The 21,106-nt window shown below is 41.8% G+C and overlaps 1 protein-coding gene across 1 annotated transcript in view; it reads left to right on the top strand.

The window, feature by feature from the left end:
* CNGB3 (cyclic nucleotide gated channel subunit beta 3) overlaps positions 1-21,106 on the top strand; it is a gene marked incomplete at its 5' end in the record, with an annotated part of 244,413 nt that overhangs the window by 118,057 nt on the left and 105,250 nt on the right. Inside the window, one exon of the mRNA XM_082259003.1 lies at positions 7,538-7,679. Within this exon, the coding sequence (XP_082115129.1) occupies positions 7,538-7,679 (142 nt within the window). The remainder of the gene's footprint in view (positions 1-7,537; positions 7,680-21,106) is intronic.

Genomic DNA, 21,106 nt, shown 5'->3' with positions numbered 1-21,106 from the left:
CTATCACTAGGCCCTTGCAATACATAGTTGAAGGTAGATCTAAAGGAAATCAAACAACAAAAGTTGTACAGTGTTTATCCAGCTTAACTGAACAGAACTACAAATTCTCTTGCATGCAAAACAATCCCCATGTCAGTTGGGCATAATAAATTGCCTAAACGGCATGGGATTGTGGCTGCCGTCATATTCTTATAATGTAATTTAATTCCATTAGATTAAACGTTTTCGCCGCTATTGTTTTAACTTATCGGCTTTTTGAAACGGAGTTTTTAGGCGGGAAGCACTCGGATTGGTTGGTTTGTTTCAAATGAGGCGGGAAAGTCACACGTCAGCCGGGCGGGAAACACGTGAGCCACGTGCGGCTACGTCATGGACATAGGCATATATAAAGGGCTGCGCGGCAGAGGTCTCTTCAGTGTCTCTGAGTCGGCTTGGCGAGCTCGGAGCTATAATACTCTGAGCTTTAATACAGAGCTCGCCAGCCGTGGTAGGAGATGAAGACCCTTGTGCGAAGACTCCTGGAGAGAGCGGCGTCCGAAGGCGGAGAAGAGTGGCTGAAGAGGTGCCTCCAGATGTCCGGAGCGGAAGAAGAGGAGCTGGCGCTGGAGTCCCGTTCCGCGCCGGAGTTCCCGCCGCAGTCGCCACCGCCGGAGGTCCAGCCACCGTCGCCATCGCTGGAGGTCCAGCCGCCGTCAAGAGCCAAGCCGCCGGCAAGGGTCCAGATGCCGCCGGAGTCGCAACCGGCATCGGAACTTCATCTTCCGACGAGAGGCAAGTAGTGGTCCAAGGTCCAGTCGCCGCCGGAGTTCCAGCCGTCTCCGGAGTTCCTGCCGCCGCCGATGGTTCGGCCGATTCCGGGGGACCAGCCACCGAGTCAAGACGTCGCCGGCCGGGTGTCAAGGGTGGCCGCCGGCGCGCGGCCTACACCCAGAAGAACACAGCGGAAGCCTCGTAGAAGCCTTCCAGCAAAGCGGGGCAGAGCGAGGATGGAGGCGGCATCCGGAACTTCGCTTCGGCCGGAGGCGGACCTTCATTTCCCGGAGGAAGAAGATGCAAGTGGAGCAGGGCCCAGACGGGACCAGGAAGCGCCGGGGTCAAGAAAAGTCGGAGGAAGGATCCGGAAGCGCCGGCAGGAGTTCTCCCCGTCGCCCATTCGGGGCAGGGAGGGGAGGGGCCGGCCTCTGCGCCCCTCCCCCTCGGGTAGGTGTGCTTTCCTTCCTCCCGCAGACGGGGACTTTCGGGCCACGCCCCCATCGCCGGCGGAGGAGCAGGGGTTCAGGCCTTCCAGGCTGAATCCGGGTACAGCTTCAAGTCAGGATAACAGGGTGAGCAGTCCAGTAGCAGAGGCAGTGAACAGGGACGGGCAATACCCACAGGCAGCAGCTTTAGGGAGGCAGCCAGGTGAGTTGGCTACAGGTAACATGTTGGAGCAAATTCTACAATCATTATCTAATATTTCTGAGTCCCTTAGTAACAGCAATGCTTCTCTCATGTCGGTATGGTCTGATAATAGATCTAGTAATGTTAATCCAAATGTTAACCAGTTGCTGCCTTCTCCTTCTGTAAATGTTGCTTCTGTCCCTGAGTCTTGCTACAAGGAAGTCTTACCATGTGAAATGTCCCCTCTTGGGTTTCACCTTTCCAGTTCAGTTAAAGAAAAGATCTGGAAAGGTGAATACCTTGATTTGCTCTCTTTGCTCCCAAATAGTAAAGAATTCTTAAGTAAAGATAAGAAAGTTGATGATCCGGATAGAAGACGCCCTGTTACCAGGTCATTTTTCAACTGGTTACAGGCGTTCTGTATATACTCTTCAGTGATGGGAGAGAAATACCCTGAAAAATGTTCAGGCCTGTTTCAACATATTGAACACATTTTGGAGGCATACAGAAATTTTGGCGGATTGGGTTGGTTCCACTACGACGAATCTTTCCGCCAAAAGATTTCTGTATATCCTAGCTTAAAGTGGGGCATGAAAGATGTGGGCTTATGGCTCAATTTAATTGCGCCATCCAGACCTACTTTTCCTAAACCACAGGTTAGTTCATCCAGCCCCAATCCGGTGTATAAGAAGGGAGTGTGCTTTGCATACAACGAGTCGCAGTGTAAATGGCTTAACTCGTGTAGATATCGACACGAATGTTCCTTTTGCGCCGGGTCACACTCGGTGGCAAAATGTTTTAAAAGAACCACAAGTACACACACAGGAAGGGATTTCTCTAAGAGCACGCACGCCGGTGAGACTGGTAAACATGTTACATTGGCTAGCTCTATATCCAGACCAGGAGAGAGCACAAACATTAATTAAAGGGTTTTCTGTTGGTTTTGAGTTACCGGTTTTCACAGGTGATGGTTGCATCGTTGTAAACAATTTAAAATCTGTTCTTCAGCACCCTGAGGTGGTAAAGGAAAAGATTATTAAAGAAATTTCAGCCGGCAGAATTGCTGGGCCTTTCTTGACTCCGCCTTTTAAAAGTTTTAGAATTTCACCATTGGGCTTGGTACCGAAAAAAGAACCCAACGCTTTTAGACTCATCCACCACCTGTCGTTTCTGTCAGGCAGTTCATTGAATGATGATATCGATATGTCTTTGGCATCAGTTCAATATGCCACGCTGGAGGACACTATACAGCTGGTCAAGAGGTTCGGGCATGGGGCACTGATGGCAAAGACAGATATCCAGTCGGCTTTCTGGCTGCTGCCTATTTCACCCAATTCTTATAATTCCTTAGGTTTCTGTTTCCAAGGTTTTTTCTTTTATGATATGTGTCTCCCCATGGGTTGTTCACTATCATGCTTTTATTTTGAAATGTTTTCAACTTTTCTTCATTGGGTGGTTAGCAAAGAGGCTGGCTTTGAGGGAATCGTCCATTATTTGGACGATTTCCTTTTTGTCGGTCCTGCAGACCTTCCGGTTTGTTCCAAACTTTTGTTGTTATTTTCTGCTATCGCTGCATATTTTGGCATACCATTGGCCGAGGAAAAAACGGTAAGTCCTTCCAGGGTGATTGATTTTTTGGGAGTCACCATTGACTCTGACCTTTTTCAATGCAGGCTTCCAATGGCCAAGATAGAAAAATTGCAATCTTCCATCGCTTTCTTTTTGCGAAGAAAAAAGATCCTTTTGAAAGAGTTACAGTCTTTTTTAGGGCTGTTGGCTTTCGCAACTAGAATTATGCCAATGGGCCAGATATTTTCCAGGAGACTGGCGATGGCAATGTCGGGTTTTAAATCACCATACTCGCATATACGGTTGACTACAGACCTTAAGGATGACTTGTTGGTCTGGTCCGTTTTTTTTTTTTTGGAAGATTACAATGGAAAGTCTTTTTTCCAGGAAGATTTTTCTTTGGCTGCAGATTTGCATTTATACACGGATGCGGCGGGGTCATTGGGTTTTGCTGCAATTTTTAAAACGCATTGGTGTTGCGGAGCTTGGCCTGAGTCTTGGGTTGCAAAAGAAGCGACGAAGAACATAGTTCTTTTGGAACTCTTTCCTGTAGTTGTGGCATTAGAGCTTTGGGGTGAACAATTCTCTAATAAAAGGATTATTATTCATACTGACAATAAAGGGGTGATATATGCAGTAAACTGTCTGTCATCTAAATCTCTTTTTGTCATTAAATTGCTTCGTCATCTGGTACTTCTGTGTCTGAGATTAAACATCTGGGTTAAGGCGAACTTTGTCCCTGGGAAGCAAAACAATATTGCTGACGCACTGTCTCGCTTCCAGATGGACCGGTTCAGGAATTTGTTGCCAGAGGCCGACGCGATTGGTTGCCTGTGTCCGGGTCATCTCTGGGAGTTGATTTGAAGTTACTGTCATCAACTGTACAAAATTCCTTGGCTCCCAAAACATGGGCAGATTATATGGCTGCATGGCAAGGGTGGCTGGATTTCAGTTTAAACGCTGTTTTTTTACCATACTCGCCATGCGAGCAGTCAATTTTAGCTTTTTTATGCGCAACCATGCATAAGCAATTTTCTTATAGCCATATTAACAAAACTTTAGCGGGCGTATCTTTTTTCTTCAAGTTGCATAACTTACCTGCATGCAACAGTTATTTCCTGGTCAGACAAGCTTTAAAGGGTATCAAAAAATTTAGCTTTATTCCTGATGGTCGCAGACCCATTTCACCAGATGTTTTGTCCAGATTATGCTCAGCCACAAAGGTTATCTGCTATTCGGATTACGAAGCGTTGTTATTTAATGCAGCTTTTGTGTTGAGTTTTTTTGCAGCGCTTCGTATTTCGGAATTGTTGCCCCCCAATAAACATAGTTATGCGGGTTTGAAATATAACGAGGTTGTAGTTTCTTCAGATAAAGTTTTTGTATTTATCAGAAGGTCCAAAACAGACCAATTGGGTAAAGGTCATTGGCTCACTTTGAATGCTTGTGGCAACTCCGATATCTGTCCTTTATTGTCCATTAATAGATTTCTAGCCGTTAGACCTCCTCTTTCCGGCAATTTTTTAATTCACTCGGATGGTTCTGCCCTTTCTAAATTTCAATTTTCTTCAGTCTTCAGGAGATGTATCTCTTTTCTAGGCTTAGCTGCTTTTAAATTTTCCCACCATTCTTTCCGTATAGGAGCTGCCACAGAAGCTGCTAAACTGGGCCTGGATGTGGAAATCATAAAAAAACTGGGTAGATGGGAGTCGGATAGTTTTAAGCTTTACATTCGTCCTAATCTATCTCTCTGATTCAGTTTGCAGATCATACATCTGGATAATTGGACATTCCTATGTATATTGGGCTCGGAAACGGGCAGAACGCAGAGTATATACTTCCAATTTGTCATTTAAGATTGAGGAAGTCCAGGTGTTATGGAAAGGCATTAGAGGGCTTCAATGGGAAAACTTACTTCATCATATCTTGCGTTTATTAAATAGTTGGCCAATTCCTTCAGTTTTAATTATTCACCTGGGTGGAAATGATGTTGGTAGGCGAAAAACATTGGATTTATTACTTAATATTAAATATGATCTGAAAAAGCTAGGTGATATTCTTCCAGGGACTCAGTTAGTTTTTTCAGAAGTGATCTCGCGTTTTATCTGGACGTCCTCTATGGAGGGTAAGCCTTTAGAGAAAATTAAGCGGAGATTGAACAGATCTTTGGAAAGATTTTTACCACTCATCGGGGGGTTCTCCTTCCGTCATGTTGAGCTGGAGGGAGGGCTCCCTGGTCTCTACAGACCAGATGGTATACATCTATCGGATGTCGGTCTAGACATTTTTAATCTTGACCTTCAGACTATGATAGAATTGTCCGCGGCTGTTGGGCGGGCCGGTGGCTTTCAGCAACCGGCTGTTGGGGGACTTGTTTGAAGATTTAAAGTTAAATTTTGAATGGTCATCACTCGAGTCCTACGGCTGAGTGATATGGTTTTTCTGGATTTAATTTATTAATATGTATGGATTATTTATTTATTTATTTATATTTATTAATATTTATGATTATTTATTTGATGAATTATTAAAGTTGTTTGCAATAATTTAAAGAAACCAATAAATGTGCCGCGGCCAATTTTTATCCATCCATGAGTGGTCTGTTAATTATTGAGTGGTCTGTTTCATTTAGGTTTTGAGTATTTATCAATATATTATTGACTTGGCAGTCTACATTCCCATGTCAGTTGGGCATAATATATTGCCTAAACGGCATGGGATTGTGGCTGCCGTCATGTTCTTATAACGTAATTTAATTCCATTAGATTAAACGTTTTCGCCGCTATTGTTTTAACTTATCGGCTTTTTGAAACGGAGTTTTTAGGCGGGAGGCACTCGGATTGGTTGACTTGTTTCAAATGAGGCGGGAAAGTCACGCGTCAGCCGGGCGGGAAACACGTGAGCCACGTGCGGCTACATCATGGACATAGGCATATATAAAGGGCTGCGCGGCAGAGGTCTCTTCAGTGTCTCTGAGTCGGCTTGGCGAGCTCCCCACCCCCCCACCCTGTCGTGGCACATTTATGTGGTCTGTCACCCTTGGATCAAGGGGGGACTTGTTTGAAGATTTAAAGTTAAATTTTGAATGGTCATCACTCGAGTCCTACGGCTGAGTGATATGGTTTTTCTGGATTTAATTTATTAATATGTATGGATTATTTATTTATTTATATTTATTAATATTTATGATTATTTATTTGATGAATTATTAAAGTTGTTTGCAATAATTTAAAGAAACCAATAAATGTGCCGCGGCCAATTTTTATCCATCCATGAGTGGTCTGTTAATTATTGAGTGGTCTGTTTCATTTAGGTTTTGAGTATTTATCAATATATTATTGACTTGGCAGTCTACATTCCCATATATGTATTTCAACCGGGCATTCATCTGTTTCCCCAGATTTAGCTTTCATCTGAAAAACACGTTACAAACACTAATATTGTTAATAATAATAATAATATTTGTTTTGCAGAAAATGCATTTATATTGTAAAAAATAGAATATTATATTATGATATTATAGATGTGTTTATATAATTATAGATGTGTGTATATATATATATATATATATATATATATATATATATATATATATATATATATATGTGTGTGTGTGTGTGTGTGTGTGTTAAATATCGAATACCATAATGCAGCCTGCCCAACAAAGTAGGCAGAGGGAAAAGCACTGATCCTCCCTATTGCCTGCAGCTGACCCTATTACTGACTTGACATGCCTAGTTTTTCACTGTGTCTCTGTATGGAGGTGACCATGTTGGTAGAGGGGAAGGGCTTTGCTTCCCAATGTCAAAGATGTCCCCTGATGACTAGTGATCTGATAATTGATAGAGGGTAATATTCCAGAGGAAGCAGGAGAAGCAAAGAATGAATGAAGCAGAAGCAGTGATGTCGTTATACTGCAGCTTTCTCTATAGACAGAAGAACAGAGAACATCACAGTAGTGACATCAACAACCCTTTTTCCAAATAATTTCAGACTAGCAGTCTAAGGCAGCAATTCCTTAGATCTCACACAGTGATTGCACAGCTATGAGTCTGTAGGTACAGGAGTGCTTAGGTAAACTTGCCAGAAAGTACAGCTATTTTTAGGAGCAATTCAAGAGAAAAGGTAAATCTTTCAGGGTATTGTTTTGGCACAATTATTATTTCTAAGCATTCCCTATAACATACGAAAGCTTCACCTTCTTAGTTCAGATTTACTTTAATGAAAAGTTACATTAGCAGTTGAGTTAGGATGAACAGGAGTAAAAGAAGGGCTAAAAAGCTTACTTTTTCAGGATCCCTCTAGTGCTTTATATGATCAAAAGCCTAGGCATTAAATCCCTTGACCAACACTACAGAGAGGCTGCAGCAGCAACAGTAAATATATCAGGCCTTCCTTTACAGCATTTGCTTTATTCTACATCAGTGCATACTAAAGCAATGGTGTACACAGGTGCTGTGTTCAACATATATTTTAGTCTAAGTCTGTTCAGATTTTTAGCTATATATAATTTTTTTCAGCAGTTGACAACTGAAAATTACTTGGCAACCATGCTCCTAATATGTGTCCTTGGTTATTTTATCCACAGGTATCTGAGATGTTACTACTTTGCTGTTCGAACTTTAATCACCATAGGGGGACTTGCTGAACCTGTGACAATATTCGAAATACTTTTCCAGCTGCTAAATTATTTCACTGGAGTCTTTGTCTTTTCAAGTTTAATAGGACAGGTAAAAGAGAATGCATTTTTTTTGGGGGGGGGGGCGCTTGTTGTGAAGGTACCAGGACAGGTAAAGTATATAGTGTTATAACAGGGTGACGTGCAATTTTATGTTACTGGTCCTGGAAAAAATTCTTCACTATATATACTTTTGCACGATGGCAATTTATACTCATTTCATACTTAAAAGTATTTTTTTCTTTTTAATTTTTAATGTCCTGCTGTCACCAAGTGACACCAGGAAGAGGTGTTTAGTTTACCTGGAGATGCTGTGTCACAATGCCACCAGATGATGTCAGAACGATCGCCACGTAGGGGTTCTACTGGTTACTGCTGATTCAGGATAGACAGATGTAAGTGCAGAGTTGTTAGAAACATGCTTAATATAGGAGTAGATTGCAGCAAACAGGTGCAGGGATGCACTATGTTGTCAACGGAAGTAATATCAGCATGTGTTAACAGACTTGGAAAACAGAGTGCATGGTAAGGTAAGCAAAAGGTCAGAAAACAGGAAGCAAATCAATTCCAAACAACAAGCTGGGTCAGGTAGACAGCAATTCAGACAAAGTTCAGGATACAAACACTGGTCACAAAGTGCCTATATTCAAGCAATATCCTTGTGCTAAATCTCAGATAAAATAGCAGCTGTAACATACACATCCATTTCCTGGAGCTTGTGCTTGCAGTATGCAAAATCTCCAGCAGATGACAGCAACATAGTGACAGACAAACATGCTGCACTAAGAAGAATTATCCACAAGATGGCGCACAATTGGGTGCTAGGTTTAGCTTGGGTCTGTAACCTGTCCTCTCTTGGTTAATCTCTACTTCTGCCATTCAATTGTAAAATTGCAGACCCTCTATCGACCACTGAGGTTCTGACATTTAACAATTGAATGTCTTGGGGTATAAGAGGGGCCAAGACCTAATCTCAGCTTGGAGAGAGTGCAGGTTCCTGTATATAGATGGTACCCAGGATTCAGGGAGATCATAAAAACAGGAATTGTTTGGAAAACAAGTGCAGATATTTGCAAGGACTTGCTTGACTTTAGTGGATGTACTAGCTTCAATTCCAGGGAATGTATTTGCTTAGGCAGTTGTCAAATTTGTCAAATTTTAGCACTAATTTTGGGAAAATTTAATGTTTAGATATATTGTCAGGAGAGGAAGTCATTTTTGAATGGACCCTTTTATTTCTTTGGAATAATGATGCTTGGAAATATATAGATTAGTTAATTTTCTGTAAACCTTGACTTCTTTCCTTTCTGTTCCTTTTTCACTTTGTGGGTCTTCTACTCGCAGTTAGAGAATTAGTATTTGGAAAATGAACATGGAATGTAAAATATTTGCTGCTTTACTACTCCTTCTGACAATCAAATCCATCAGTTAGTTGACTCAAAAAACCAATATACTTTCTATAAGGATGTAACCATATCTCACCCTATTTAGATCTGGATGTAGTGGGGATAGATTATCACATGTGTTTTTTTGTCTTTGTTTTTCTTTTTTTTCATTGCTCTCTGTGCCCTGTAGGATAGATTAATCCTCAGTATCTGTTCTGGTGACAACTGTCACCAGGACAAAAAGTAAAGAAAGATCTAAACTGGTCAAGTTTAGGAGTAAAAGGGGTATATTTCAATACAGACATCTGTTCTTGTGACGGCTGTTGAATTTAGTATGGAAAGTTTTTTTCATAATTTATTGTTGTATTTTAAGGACAAAAAAGTGGAAAAAAAGAGTCCCAACAGGTAGGGGAACAAAGGAAATGGAAAACAAGTTTTTAATTCTATTCCAATCTATTAAAAGAAAAACAACAGGTTTTATTGTAATTCTGTTTCAAGCAGGGAGTTTGAATGAGGATAACTCTAATAAAGAGTTAGTGGATAATCTTTACGTCTCTACGATTTTGTTCAAAAACTTAATTGTGGGTAAGCATGTACAAATGTTGAAGTCACATGGCTTACTAAAAAAGTCATAAGACAGTAGGTGTAAATGGTGGTCTGGGATTTTTTATATGGGTCACTCAAAAAATCATTATTATTTCCCTTCAAAAATGAAAGATAAGCATCTCCAGCAGCTGTATCATTGCTATTCCAACATTATGAGACATTCGTTCAGATAGCAGTCAGAAGGCACATTTAAGAACAGTCCATTTATAAACAATTGTGAGCAGACTATAGCAAGTTACCAAAATGTCATAGATTGCATAAACCAAAACACATTTTTTCATTTCTGAAAGCTTCACCAATTTTATCAGATGAGTGATTAGACATGTTCTTATCGCAGTCACAATCTTATAAAGAAGATGGTTTATGATCTACAAAAAACTGCCTTGAACTATATCATTAGCAATTTAAAAATGAATAAATCAAAAATGTTGACATCTGCATTAGTATCAGGCAGAGAGACTGTCTGACCCTTTCAGAACTGCATTGTTATACCATGCTCTGAAGAAAAGATTGTCGGTAGCAGCCATAAAAGACCAACTCCAACCAAAGTGTTTCCTTAGTTTTGCATCAAGGGGAAAAGAGGTAAAACTTTTGGCAATTTTTTTTGCTCTTGATAGAGAAAAAAAAAGTTAAAGGCACATGATCGTCCTGCTACTTGTATACACTGCATATCTCAGTAATGTTTTTGACAAATTATACATTTGGATTTTATGTGATACCCTTTATAGGCTAACTTGAGTTAATAAAGATGCAAACATTTGGGATAACTCAGATTAATTTGACGAGTATAACGCCTATCCTGAATGCTTGCAATTTAATAACTTAAGTTAGCCAAAACAGGGTAGCACTTAAAGGGGAACTAAACTGTATCTGAAAACCACAAACTAAGAGTTCTATGTAATTCGTTCTTAATATTTAAAGTAAACTAACCCATCCATCCATGTCTTTGCGCTTTATTTTGTTGAGAAATCACTTTGAAAACCACACACTAGCATTTCTAGCCTCACCCATCTTGAGTAAGGGCAGATAATTAATGCATGGAATTCATCTGCCCTTAGTTCAGGCATGCAAGCAGGAAGGTATGCTTGGCTGAGAAAACCTCTCCTCCAGATGAAAGAAAGAAGATGCCCATGAAGTCTCTTGGGATGTATGAAATCATTTTGGCCTAGGCCTAAACCAGTAAGCAACTGATGAATTGTACAAAAAAAAAAGTTTAAAAAAAGTAAATATAATATACTTTTCTATCTACTTACTAATACTAGCAGCATAAGGATTGCAATAGTTAATGTTGATTGAGAGAGTTTAGTTCCTCTTTAACCTCCAAACATTCTGCAATAATCCATGGCTAACATGGTACAGCACTCTACTACCTTTACTAGCTATATAAAGTTTTATTATTTCAATGCATCAAGAAATAAGCATGGAAAAAAAATATATAAACTTTATAAAAGTAAAAATTATCAGCAGGGCCCTGCTAAAAACAGAAATCATTGAATTATTATAGCCTGGGTGTCAGCCTGGTGAGGGCACGGGGGGCCTGGAGAGCACTGGGGGGCAGAGAGCACGGGGGAAGCAAGAACACAGGAAGGGCTGGAGAGCAGTGGGGGGGGGGGGGGGTGGAGAGCACTGGGGAGGCAGAGAACATAGGGGAGGAGGAGACCACAAGGGGGAGGTGAAAAGCACAGAGGGAAAGTGGAGAGCACTAGGACAGCTGGAGAGAACTGGGGGGGGGGAGAGCTCAGGGGGAAGCAAAAAACAGGGTGGGTTGGAGAGCACATGGGGGGGGGGTACAGGAAAGGCAGAGAGCACTGGGGGTCTGGAGAGCACTGGGGGGAGCTGGAGAGTACTGGGAGATGTCGGGGAGCACTGGGGGGCTGGAGGGCATGAGGACAGAGAGCACAGAGGATAGCAGGAAGAAGCAGGATAGAAGAAGCGGTGGGGGTGGCAGCATATAGAAGAATCATTCTCTCCATTTCCTCCTGCAGCCTCTGAATGCCTGCTTCTCCTCCTCTCCCTCTTGCAGGCTTTAAGGGGCTAAAGGAGGAAATGGAGAGAATGAATCTTCTATATACAGCCATCCCCGCTGCTCCTCTGATCCAGGTTACATGGTGGTTGCCCTCACCATCTCTCTGATCCGGCTCCATGGTGTCTGTGGCCAGTGTGTCCCCTAGCTCCTCCCACCTCCATGGTTATGCCCCCCTCCAGTGCCAACGGCTGAACTATATTGACAGCCATGGGGCCATGGAGAGGCCAAAGGTGTCTCCTCTAGTTCCTCCGCCTTCATGGTCACTTCCTCAGGCTCTGATGGCTGAACTGAACTGGCAGTTGGGCAGCCATGGAGAGGCTGGGTGAATAGTGTGGGCTCAAAGAGCAGCCCAGCTGCCTTGGGCCCCGCAAGGACTTGCGGACCAGCAGCCCCGGCCCACTGGTCAAGTGTCTAGTGTGCCCTATGGCCAGACCAGGCCTGGTTGATAAATATATATTTAGATCTATATAAGCTGGCATTCAGTAAGATGCTCCATACAAAGTAACTATTGTATACAAAATTTGCATGCAAGTCCAGAATACTACATTTAAGGCACCAACTCAAGGGGACCTTTCCCAATATAAACTATGTGAACTTTGAAACCAGTACATAAGCAGGCCATTAACGTGATAGAGTTTTTGGTAATTAAGAGGAAGACTTTTGATCTTTGACAAAAAAGCTATGTAGAAAACAGTTGCATAAAGGTACATGTAAAATAATATACCAGAACAACAATTCAAAATTCTCAACAAGGAAGAATTTAAAGCTAGCCAGCAGGAACCAGACAAATCAAGATCCATATACAAACGTTCCCTATTCAAAAGCAGTTGATCTAGTTGTCAACCACTCACAAACAGGACTGTCATATTTTTGATCGATCAGCACTTCCATCCAATCGGCCGCAGCGTTGATCAATGTTTTCTGGAAGCGGAGTAGTCCTGCTGCCAGAATACAATAGTGCAGCGTGGAAATTCCCCTCATCCACCTCGAATCTGGGAAATAGTTTTTTGGGGGGGTTTTTGATCAGTCGACTGCTTGATCAAAAAAAAAAAGAACATCTATTGCCAGCCTAGAACTTGTACAACTGCCCAACATATAAGCATTGCTGTAATATTTTACAAATAAATTCTTATGACTTTGCTAGGTTTAATATTATTAAAAAATAAAGCAGCACATTTTAGAGAGAGTTTTAGAGAAAAATGGTATGTGTACTGTATATAAAATGTCAGACCAAATTTTCCGCATTCTATCTCTTTCACAGCTAGGTGCTGTAAATAAATACTCTGCACGTCTTATATTAGATTATGAATTATGTAACAATGCAGTTTGCACTTTCTTTCTAATATTTAAGGGCTTTAAAGGCCTGTGTTGATGGTCTTTGTGCTTTGTGTCCATTGCATCATTTTGACATCAGCTTGAGATGCTTCTGAGATCATTCAGATTTCATTGACAAGTGAATTTGAACTGCTCCAAGTGGGTATTGCATTCCCATAGACTTGCCGGGGAATGCAAAACCCTCTTAAACTAAATCAAAAGGCATCAACAGGTTCTTAAAAAAAGTTTAACAAGTACAGAATGCGGTTGATTAACTAAAGGCAAATAGGCTGTTCACTTTGCAATGGAAGTTGTACTTTGAGTTTCACTAGAGCTTAGTGAATGAGGTGAAGTTTTTCTGACTTCCATCATCCAATCACGTGAAAGTAAAAATACATTTTTTTATTTTCCTTGCATGTAATTGGGTATTCTTTGCAAAGTGAAATTTCACGACAATCACTAAGCTATGGGGGGCAATTCCCTTGCAAAGTGTAGCTTACCTTGAAAAGCAAACCGTGTATTTGTCTTTAGTAAATCAACCTCAATGTTTCTTAAACAGAGTTGCCAAGATTGGTATCCCTACTATGCAAAAAATACCTTACAAAATACTTTGCCAAACTGTGTTATATTTAAGAATATTATAGCTGAAATCCAAGAAAGACAGTAAATGTATGTGTATAATAGCCATCTATAGGTTCACCTGAAACTTGCACTGATTTTTTTCAACAGTGCCTATTGTGACCATAAATCAATCTATCAATGTAGGTGAAATAATGCCCCTTGTCCTGTGCTTCTGTTTTTTTTTTTTTTTTATGACTGGCCACTAATGCTCTCCCTATAGTGCAGGCCTACAGGTTGTGTAGCATCCCTTCATAGTGCTCAATCTGCAGTGCTGATGTCATTGATAGAGTGGGTGAATCCTTTCTGCTGATTCCTCTAGGTCTTTCCCTGCTCACCAATGCCCACTGCTGGATTGCAATCTAGCCGTGCTCAGCCACAGGATATACCCACAAACCTGCTCACTGCTAGATTACAGTCTAGTACTGCTCAGTCACTGAGCAATTCCCACAAACCTGCCCACTGCTGGATTGCAATCTAGCCATGCTCAGCCACAGGATGTACCCACAAACCTGCTCACTGCTGGATTACAGTCTAGTACTACTCAGTCACAGAGCAATTCCCACAAACCTGCCAACTGCTGGATTGCAATCTAGCCACGCTTAGCCACAGGATGTACCCACAAACCTGCCTACTTCTGGATTACAGTCTAGTACTGGTCAGTCACTGAGCAGTTCCCACAAACCTGCCCACTGCTGGATTGCAATCTAGCCATTCTCAGCCACAGGATATACCCACAAACCTGCCCACTGCTGGATTGCAATCTAGCCATGCTCAGCCAAAGGACGTACCCACTAACCTGCCCACTGCTGGATTGCAATCTAGCCGTGCTAAGCAACAAGACTTACCCACAAATTTGCCCACTGCTGGATTACAGTCTAGCACTGCTCAGTCACTGAGCAATTCCCTCAAACCTGCCCTCTGCTGGATTGCAATCTAGCCATGCTAAGCCACAGGATGTACCCACAAACCTTCCCACTGCTGGATTGCAATATAGCCATGCTCAGCCACAGGATGTACCCACAAACCTGCCCACTGCTGGATTACATTCTAGTACTACTCAGTTACAGAGCAATTCCCACAAACCTGCCCCTTGCCGGATTGCAATCTAGCCGTGCTCAGCCATAGCATGTACCCACAAACCTGCCCACTGTTGGATTGCAATCTAGCCATGCTCAGCCACTGGATGTACCCACAACCCTGCTCACTGAGGGATTGCAATCTAGCTGTGCTCAGCCACAGGACATACCCACTAACCTGCCCACTGCTGGATTACAGTCTAGTACTGCTCAGTCACTGAGCAATTCCTAAAAACCAGTCCATCACTGGTCAGGTTGTATAGCGCGAGGGGGCAACTTACTGTACATATTCCTCCTCTATGCAGCTGGAGATAGATCAGAAGCTTGCAGAGTAATGAGAATTTCATGGCATATAAAAGTACAGATTTCTTCGCTCTGCATTCACTTTTTGAGAACATTTTATGGTGTTTTTCTGAAAAATGAAAAGGTGGAAAGTGGATCTAATCAGAACTAGTACAAAACTGCAAACAGACAGCCCTTTAATGCAGAAGAGACATACTGTACTATGGGGTTGATTTACTAAAACTGAAAAATGCTAAATCTGGTGCATCTCTACAAAGAAACTAAGCAGCTTAAGGCATTTTTTTTGTCAAAGCTTAAATGAACAAGCTGAAGTTAACAGCTGATTGGCTACCATGCACAGCTGCGCCAAATTTTGCACTCTCCAGTTTTAGTAAATCAACCCCTATGTCTCTTTTGCAAAAACACTTACCTGCCTGTCATAGTCTTCTACTGAGAGTACACTGAGCTGCACATGTGCTGGATAACGTCATTTCCCCATCAGCCAATCAAGAGGCCAAAAACGTGGCACCTAGAAGTAGCTGGGTGAAGATGACAGTAGCCAGGGAGGGATGTAACCGCTGCATTTCTGGAAGGTGGAAGTTGGTATTTTGGGGGTTTAGTTTCACTTTAAGCTCATCCTGGAGCTTAGCTTTAACATTAAAATGTAATTCCAGTATAAACGTTAAACTAATCCTAAAAATGTCAGTCAGCAGTGGCTGCAGAGTAGAGGAGAGAGTGCTCGACAACAGCTAGCAAAACTTAAAGCAGTGATGTCACCCATAGGCTCCTAAGTCCCAGCCACCGTCGGCGTTCCCTACTCTCCCCTGCAGCCACTGCTGGCTGACACAAAGGAACTGAATCACATGACTTGAGCAGGTAGGCCTAAAAATAGGTAAATATATCAAACTTTTTTATTCAGTTTAGCCAGCATTGATGATAGGAGAGAGGAGGGAGCATTTTTAGAATTAGTTAGGTTTATCCCAGAATTCCACTTTATGTAAGTGAATAAATATCTATCCCAGCAGCTGACATGTAGGAAACCCTGATAAATGTATGGTGCTATTTTTCAAATCTTCCACAGTCTCTGGAATAGAAGATAGGGGAACTTCTACTGTAATACTGGCCACGCAAGTTACAATCTGATTGTATGATCTCTTTTAGATTCATTAACATTTAGATTTATTAACAATGTTTTGCATATGTCTCCATTGATTTGTGTGTGCGGAAGCAAATAGTTATTTAAGCTCTGTAAACTCAGACTCCAATATTTCATCCCAGAAAATAGATTAGGTTAGTCATTGTGGTGGGTCATTGTCTGGACTGAATTCATTGCATTTAAGAAGGGCCGCATTGTCTACAGTAAAGTGTTAAACCATAAGAAAAGCAGAGCTGTGATTTAGTGTCGGTTAATGTGCCTGTAGCATTGTTTGTATTCCACCTGAGCTAAGTTGTCTCTGGTCATGTAAGATAACGCTATACAAATACAACATTTTTGGTTGGAAAAACTGCAGTTTTACACCTTTTTCCCATCTGCCAAAGATTACATTTTTCACAATCCATATACTGCATAAAAACAAGCACAAGCAAACCTTAAATTATAGGATAACAAAACCCAAAAACAAAACGTGAAATTATGGCAGCTTACCAGTCCTTGGATAAAGTTGCTGCATTTGTTTTCTAATTATTATAAACAAAGAGCATTTTCACCAAGTACAGAAAATACCTATTGTCAGAAATGCAATGTCCTTGTCACATCCTTTGAGCTGAACTGGAAGCATGAAATAATGTTATGTTTTTTTAAAAAACCATTAATCTCCGTGGGCCCCCCCTTTAGGTCTGGTATGGATTTTGAGGGAAAATTTAAAATAAAATGGCATGGGGTCATCCCCAAAATCCATATCAGACCCTTTTCCGAACATGCAGCCCAGAAGCCCAGGAAAGGGGAAGACCAACAAGTGAGCGACCCCCCCAAATGGGTCATGCTGGGTCAATGACGTCACAAGACCTGGTAGGAATAACAGAAACTTGGTTTGACCCGTCATACAACTGGCTGGAAAATATTGAAGGGTATCAATATATAACTGCGCTAATACGCTGATTATGGTAAGCTGCAACTTAAAGTGAGATAACAAATTGAAAATGTAAAAAATTATCAACATAATCATCAATTAAAATAAATGTAAAAATTAAATGTGCACAATGTAAACCTATTGAATAAAGTAATGAAATAAATTCAAGTGAATAATGAATGTGCACAATCACAAAAACAATAAAAGGTCCAAATGGACAATAAGTCCAAATATGTGATAAGTAGAAGATTAGGAGAGTGAGCCTGTGATAAAACGTCCTCCACCGCAGTGCAACTACCACCAAACCATGCGATTCTGCTTACCAGATAGCAGATATATTGAGCCAAAATATCACAATGGAGACCGATATCCCGCGGTATAGCAACCAAGAGGGGAGATCCAGATTATGATGTACCGAGGGTCAAAAACACCAATACCGCCTCAGATGTACCCAGAAACAGCATTCCACACACAAATCCCCACAAGAGCCGCTGGTGATGATGGGCTCTCTGTTCTGCCACGACTCTTAAAGCTGTTTGATCCCCACTTGCACACCTGGTTGAAGGCTGAAGGCTGCTCACACCTTATCATTAAAAATGATAAATGAGATGTCTTTTTTTATACGGGCACCACAACAAAGTTCTCCAAGACCAAACCACTCCTTGCTGCAGGGTTCTTTTAGATCTGCGACTCCATCTCTTGGTGGCTGGACTTTTATCTTCTTTAGTGGATCATTATTTGCATTTGTTGGACTTTTTCCTCATAGTGATTTTCTCCAGCATTTTCATTACTGGCGCTGTACTTTGTATTTTATTTTTCTGTCAAGTTGTTTTTTGTACTGGCTGCCTTTTTTATCAATTTATATATCCAGAGTGTGACCAAGCGCGGTCTTTTTTCCTTTTCTACATATTTTTATTAAAGCAGTCTGCGCCCAGAGCACTTTTCTCTTTTTTCTTTTACGTGTTGTTCCAGAGTTCTCTTCCTCATCTCTGATAAAAAGCTGCCTGGTGCAGCAGGACTTTTATTATAGTCTTATATAAGACTTTTTATTGGACTTTTCATTGGACTTCTCATGGTCATTATACATTATTGTTAAATGTTGTGCGGGTGGACTCTTTAGCGCCTACATGTGTGTTTTTTTCCATTTCCCATGTGGTGTTTGGCTTCTCTGTTCACCATAGGGGACCAAACAGCTTTAAGAGTCGTGGCAGAACAGAGAGACCATCATCACCAGCGGCTCTTGTGGGGATTTGTGTGTGGAATGCTGTTTCTGGGTACATCTGAGGCGGTATTGGTGTTTTTAACCCTCGGTACATCATAATCTGGATCTCCCCTCTTGGTGGCTATACCGCGGGACATCAGTCTCTATTGTGATATTTTGGCTCAATATATCTGCTATTGGGTAAGCAGAATCACATGGTGTGGTGGTAGTTGCACTGCGGTAGAGGACGTTTTTATCATGGGCTCACTCTCCTAATCTTCTACTTATTACATATTTAGACTTATTGTCCATTTGGACCTTTTATTGTTTTTGTGATTGTGCACATTCATTATTCACTTGAATTTATTTCATTACTTTATTCAATGGTTTCACATTGTGCACATTTAATTATTACAAATATTGAAGGGTATTCAGGGTATAAGAAGCTCAGGGAAGGCAAAAGAGGAGGTGGGGTATGTCTCTAAATCAAAAAAAAGGTAAAGGTGGTAGAGAGGAGTGAGATTATGAAAGGGATGAGGGCGGAGGTGGAATCCGTGTGGGTAGAACTCCATTAATAAGAAGAAAGGGGGAAATTAATAGTGGGGGGTATGTTATAGGCCCCCCAACCAAAGCGAGGAAGTAGAGCTGGAATTGCTTTCACAGTTGGGAATAGCAGCTAATCAGGGACAAGTCATTGTAATGGGGGACTTCAATTATCCCAACATAATGATGGGGACAGCTCACTCTGTAAAGGCCAGGCATTTCATGAATGTCTTACAGGACAACTACATGTCACAGATGGTAGATTCTTCAACTATAAAGAATGCATTGCTAGATCTATTAATTACGAATGATTAAAGTAAATCATAGAACAATAAGACACAAGGGGAATATAAGGACTCTAAACTTCAAAAAGGCAAACTTTCATAAATTGTGCTCAATAATAGAGAACATAGACTGGGACCTAACCCTAGGAACATTGAACACGGAAGAAAAATGGAAATGCTTTAGGAACATATTAAACAAAAGTATCACACAGTGCATTTCAATGGGAAATACATTAAGAAGAGCCAAGGTCAAACCAGGGTGGCTAAACTGTAATGTAAAAATGCTTATTAGAGCAAAAAAAAAATGCCCTTTAAGAAATACAAATCAGACATTATCAGCTTTTCACTAATATAAGGAATCTAACAAGAAATGTAAAAACGGAATCAGGATGGCTAAAAATGATTTTGAAAGACACATAGCAGAGGAGAGTAAAAAAACCCTAAGAAATTCTTTCAATACATTAATAGAAAGAAAGGGAGGTCAGAACACATTTCACACATAATTAACAATGATGAGAGGATGGTTACTGAGGATACACAGAAGGCAACTGTTACGCTGAGCGCTCCGGGCCCCCTACTGGCCTCGGAGCGCTCACAGCGTATGCCTCCAGGCAGCACTCCAGCGTCTCGGCGTGTGCATCCCCGCTCTCTAGGGCGCGCGTGCGCCGGGACTCTTAGATTCAAAGGGCCAGTGCACCAGTGATTGGTGCCTGGCCTAAAGTGGTTATTAAGGGTTAAGGTTTGTGAGAGGTAGTGCTGACTTAATTAGGCTTCACCTGTGCACTACCCATAAATACCTTCTCCTCCCACAGCTTCCTGCCGGATCTTTGTGCCTTGTGCCTTTGAGAAAGCGTTCCCTGCTGTGTTTGTTTGCTTTGCCTGTTGCCGAACCCGTTGCTACCGACTACTCGCCTTTGAACCTTTGCCGCCTGCCCTGACCTCTGCTACGTCTGACTACGCTCTTGCCTACTCCCTGTGTACCACGCCATATCAGCCGCCAGAGGGGTCGAGTTGTTACTAGGGGACACGACCTGGTAGTTATCGCCGCAGCAAATCCATCCCGCCTTGCGGCGGGCTCTGGTGAAGACCAGTAACTGCTTAGAACCGGTCCTCTAGTACAACCCGTGTCATCGCCTCTCTGGTCCAGAGGATCCACTACCAGTCCTGCCGGTTTGTGACAGCAACTGTGCTAAATATCTTCTTCTCCTCGGTTTTTACACACGAAAAGGAGGGGTATACAGACTAGGGATGATCGAACGGTTCGGGTCGACCATCGGTTCGGCCCGAACATTGGGTGTTCGAGGTTCGGCTGAATTTAGAACTTTTTGCCCAAAAAGTTCGGAATTCGGCAACCAGAACCGCCCAAAATGCAATGCTTCAGGAAATGGGCTTTAAAAGCCCGTGATTGGACCAGAACCATTAGCAAAAGCCAATTGAGGAGGCATGCTAGGAATGTGATTGGAGTGACTAGGGGGTCCCTAGACCAATCATTAGTGAATACGCCCCCCAGTATATAAGATCGCCCCTGCCATATTCCTAGCATTGTTATATTGGACATGGAAGAGAGTGGAAGCAGTTCTGTTAATTTTACTTTAAAAGTGTCATTTAGCTATTTTTAGTGTGAGGAAAGGGATATCTAATGTAGTTAGAGTGCTCCTTTACACTTAAGTTAGCTTCAAAAATTTAGTTTCTGTAGGGAAAGTGTTAAGTGTAAGGGGACCGTAGTGTAGTGTAGGGTTAACTGGCAGTGACTGCTATGGCAGGGTGACAAAACCCTTCCATAGCAGGGTGACCGCTATAGAGAAATGATCATTTCTCTGAATTGCTTCGGCACACCCATATGGCTTCTCACCAGCCAAGCATTTTTTATGCTGCAGGGGCTGCCACTGCCAGTGCTTTTTTGAGGACATGTTTGATGTCAGACATGACATCTGAACATGTGTATAGGGGGTATATATACACATATATGTCTGAATATATACCCCTAGACATATATAGGTGTGATAGTAGCAGAAATAAATGCTTGCGCTAATGAAATCATTTACAGTAATATATTTCTGCTACTATCACAC

This window comes from Pelophylax lessonae (assembly GCF_965119305.1).
Source record: "Pelophylax lessonae genome assembly, chromosome: 5".
NCBI lineage: Eukaryota > Metazoa > Chordata > Amphibia > Anura > Ranidae > Pelophylax > Pelophylax lessonae.
The sequence above is the reverse complement of the archived record's forward strand: the minus strand, read 5'-3'. Positions and strand labels throughout refer to the sequence as shown.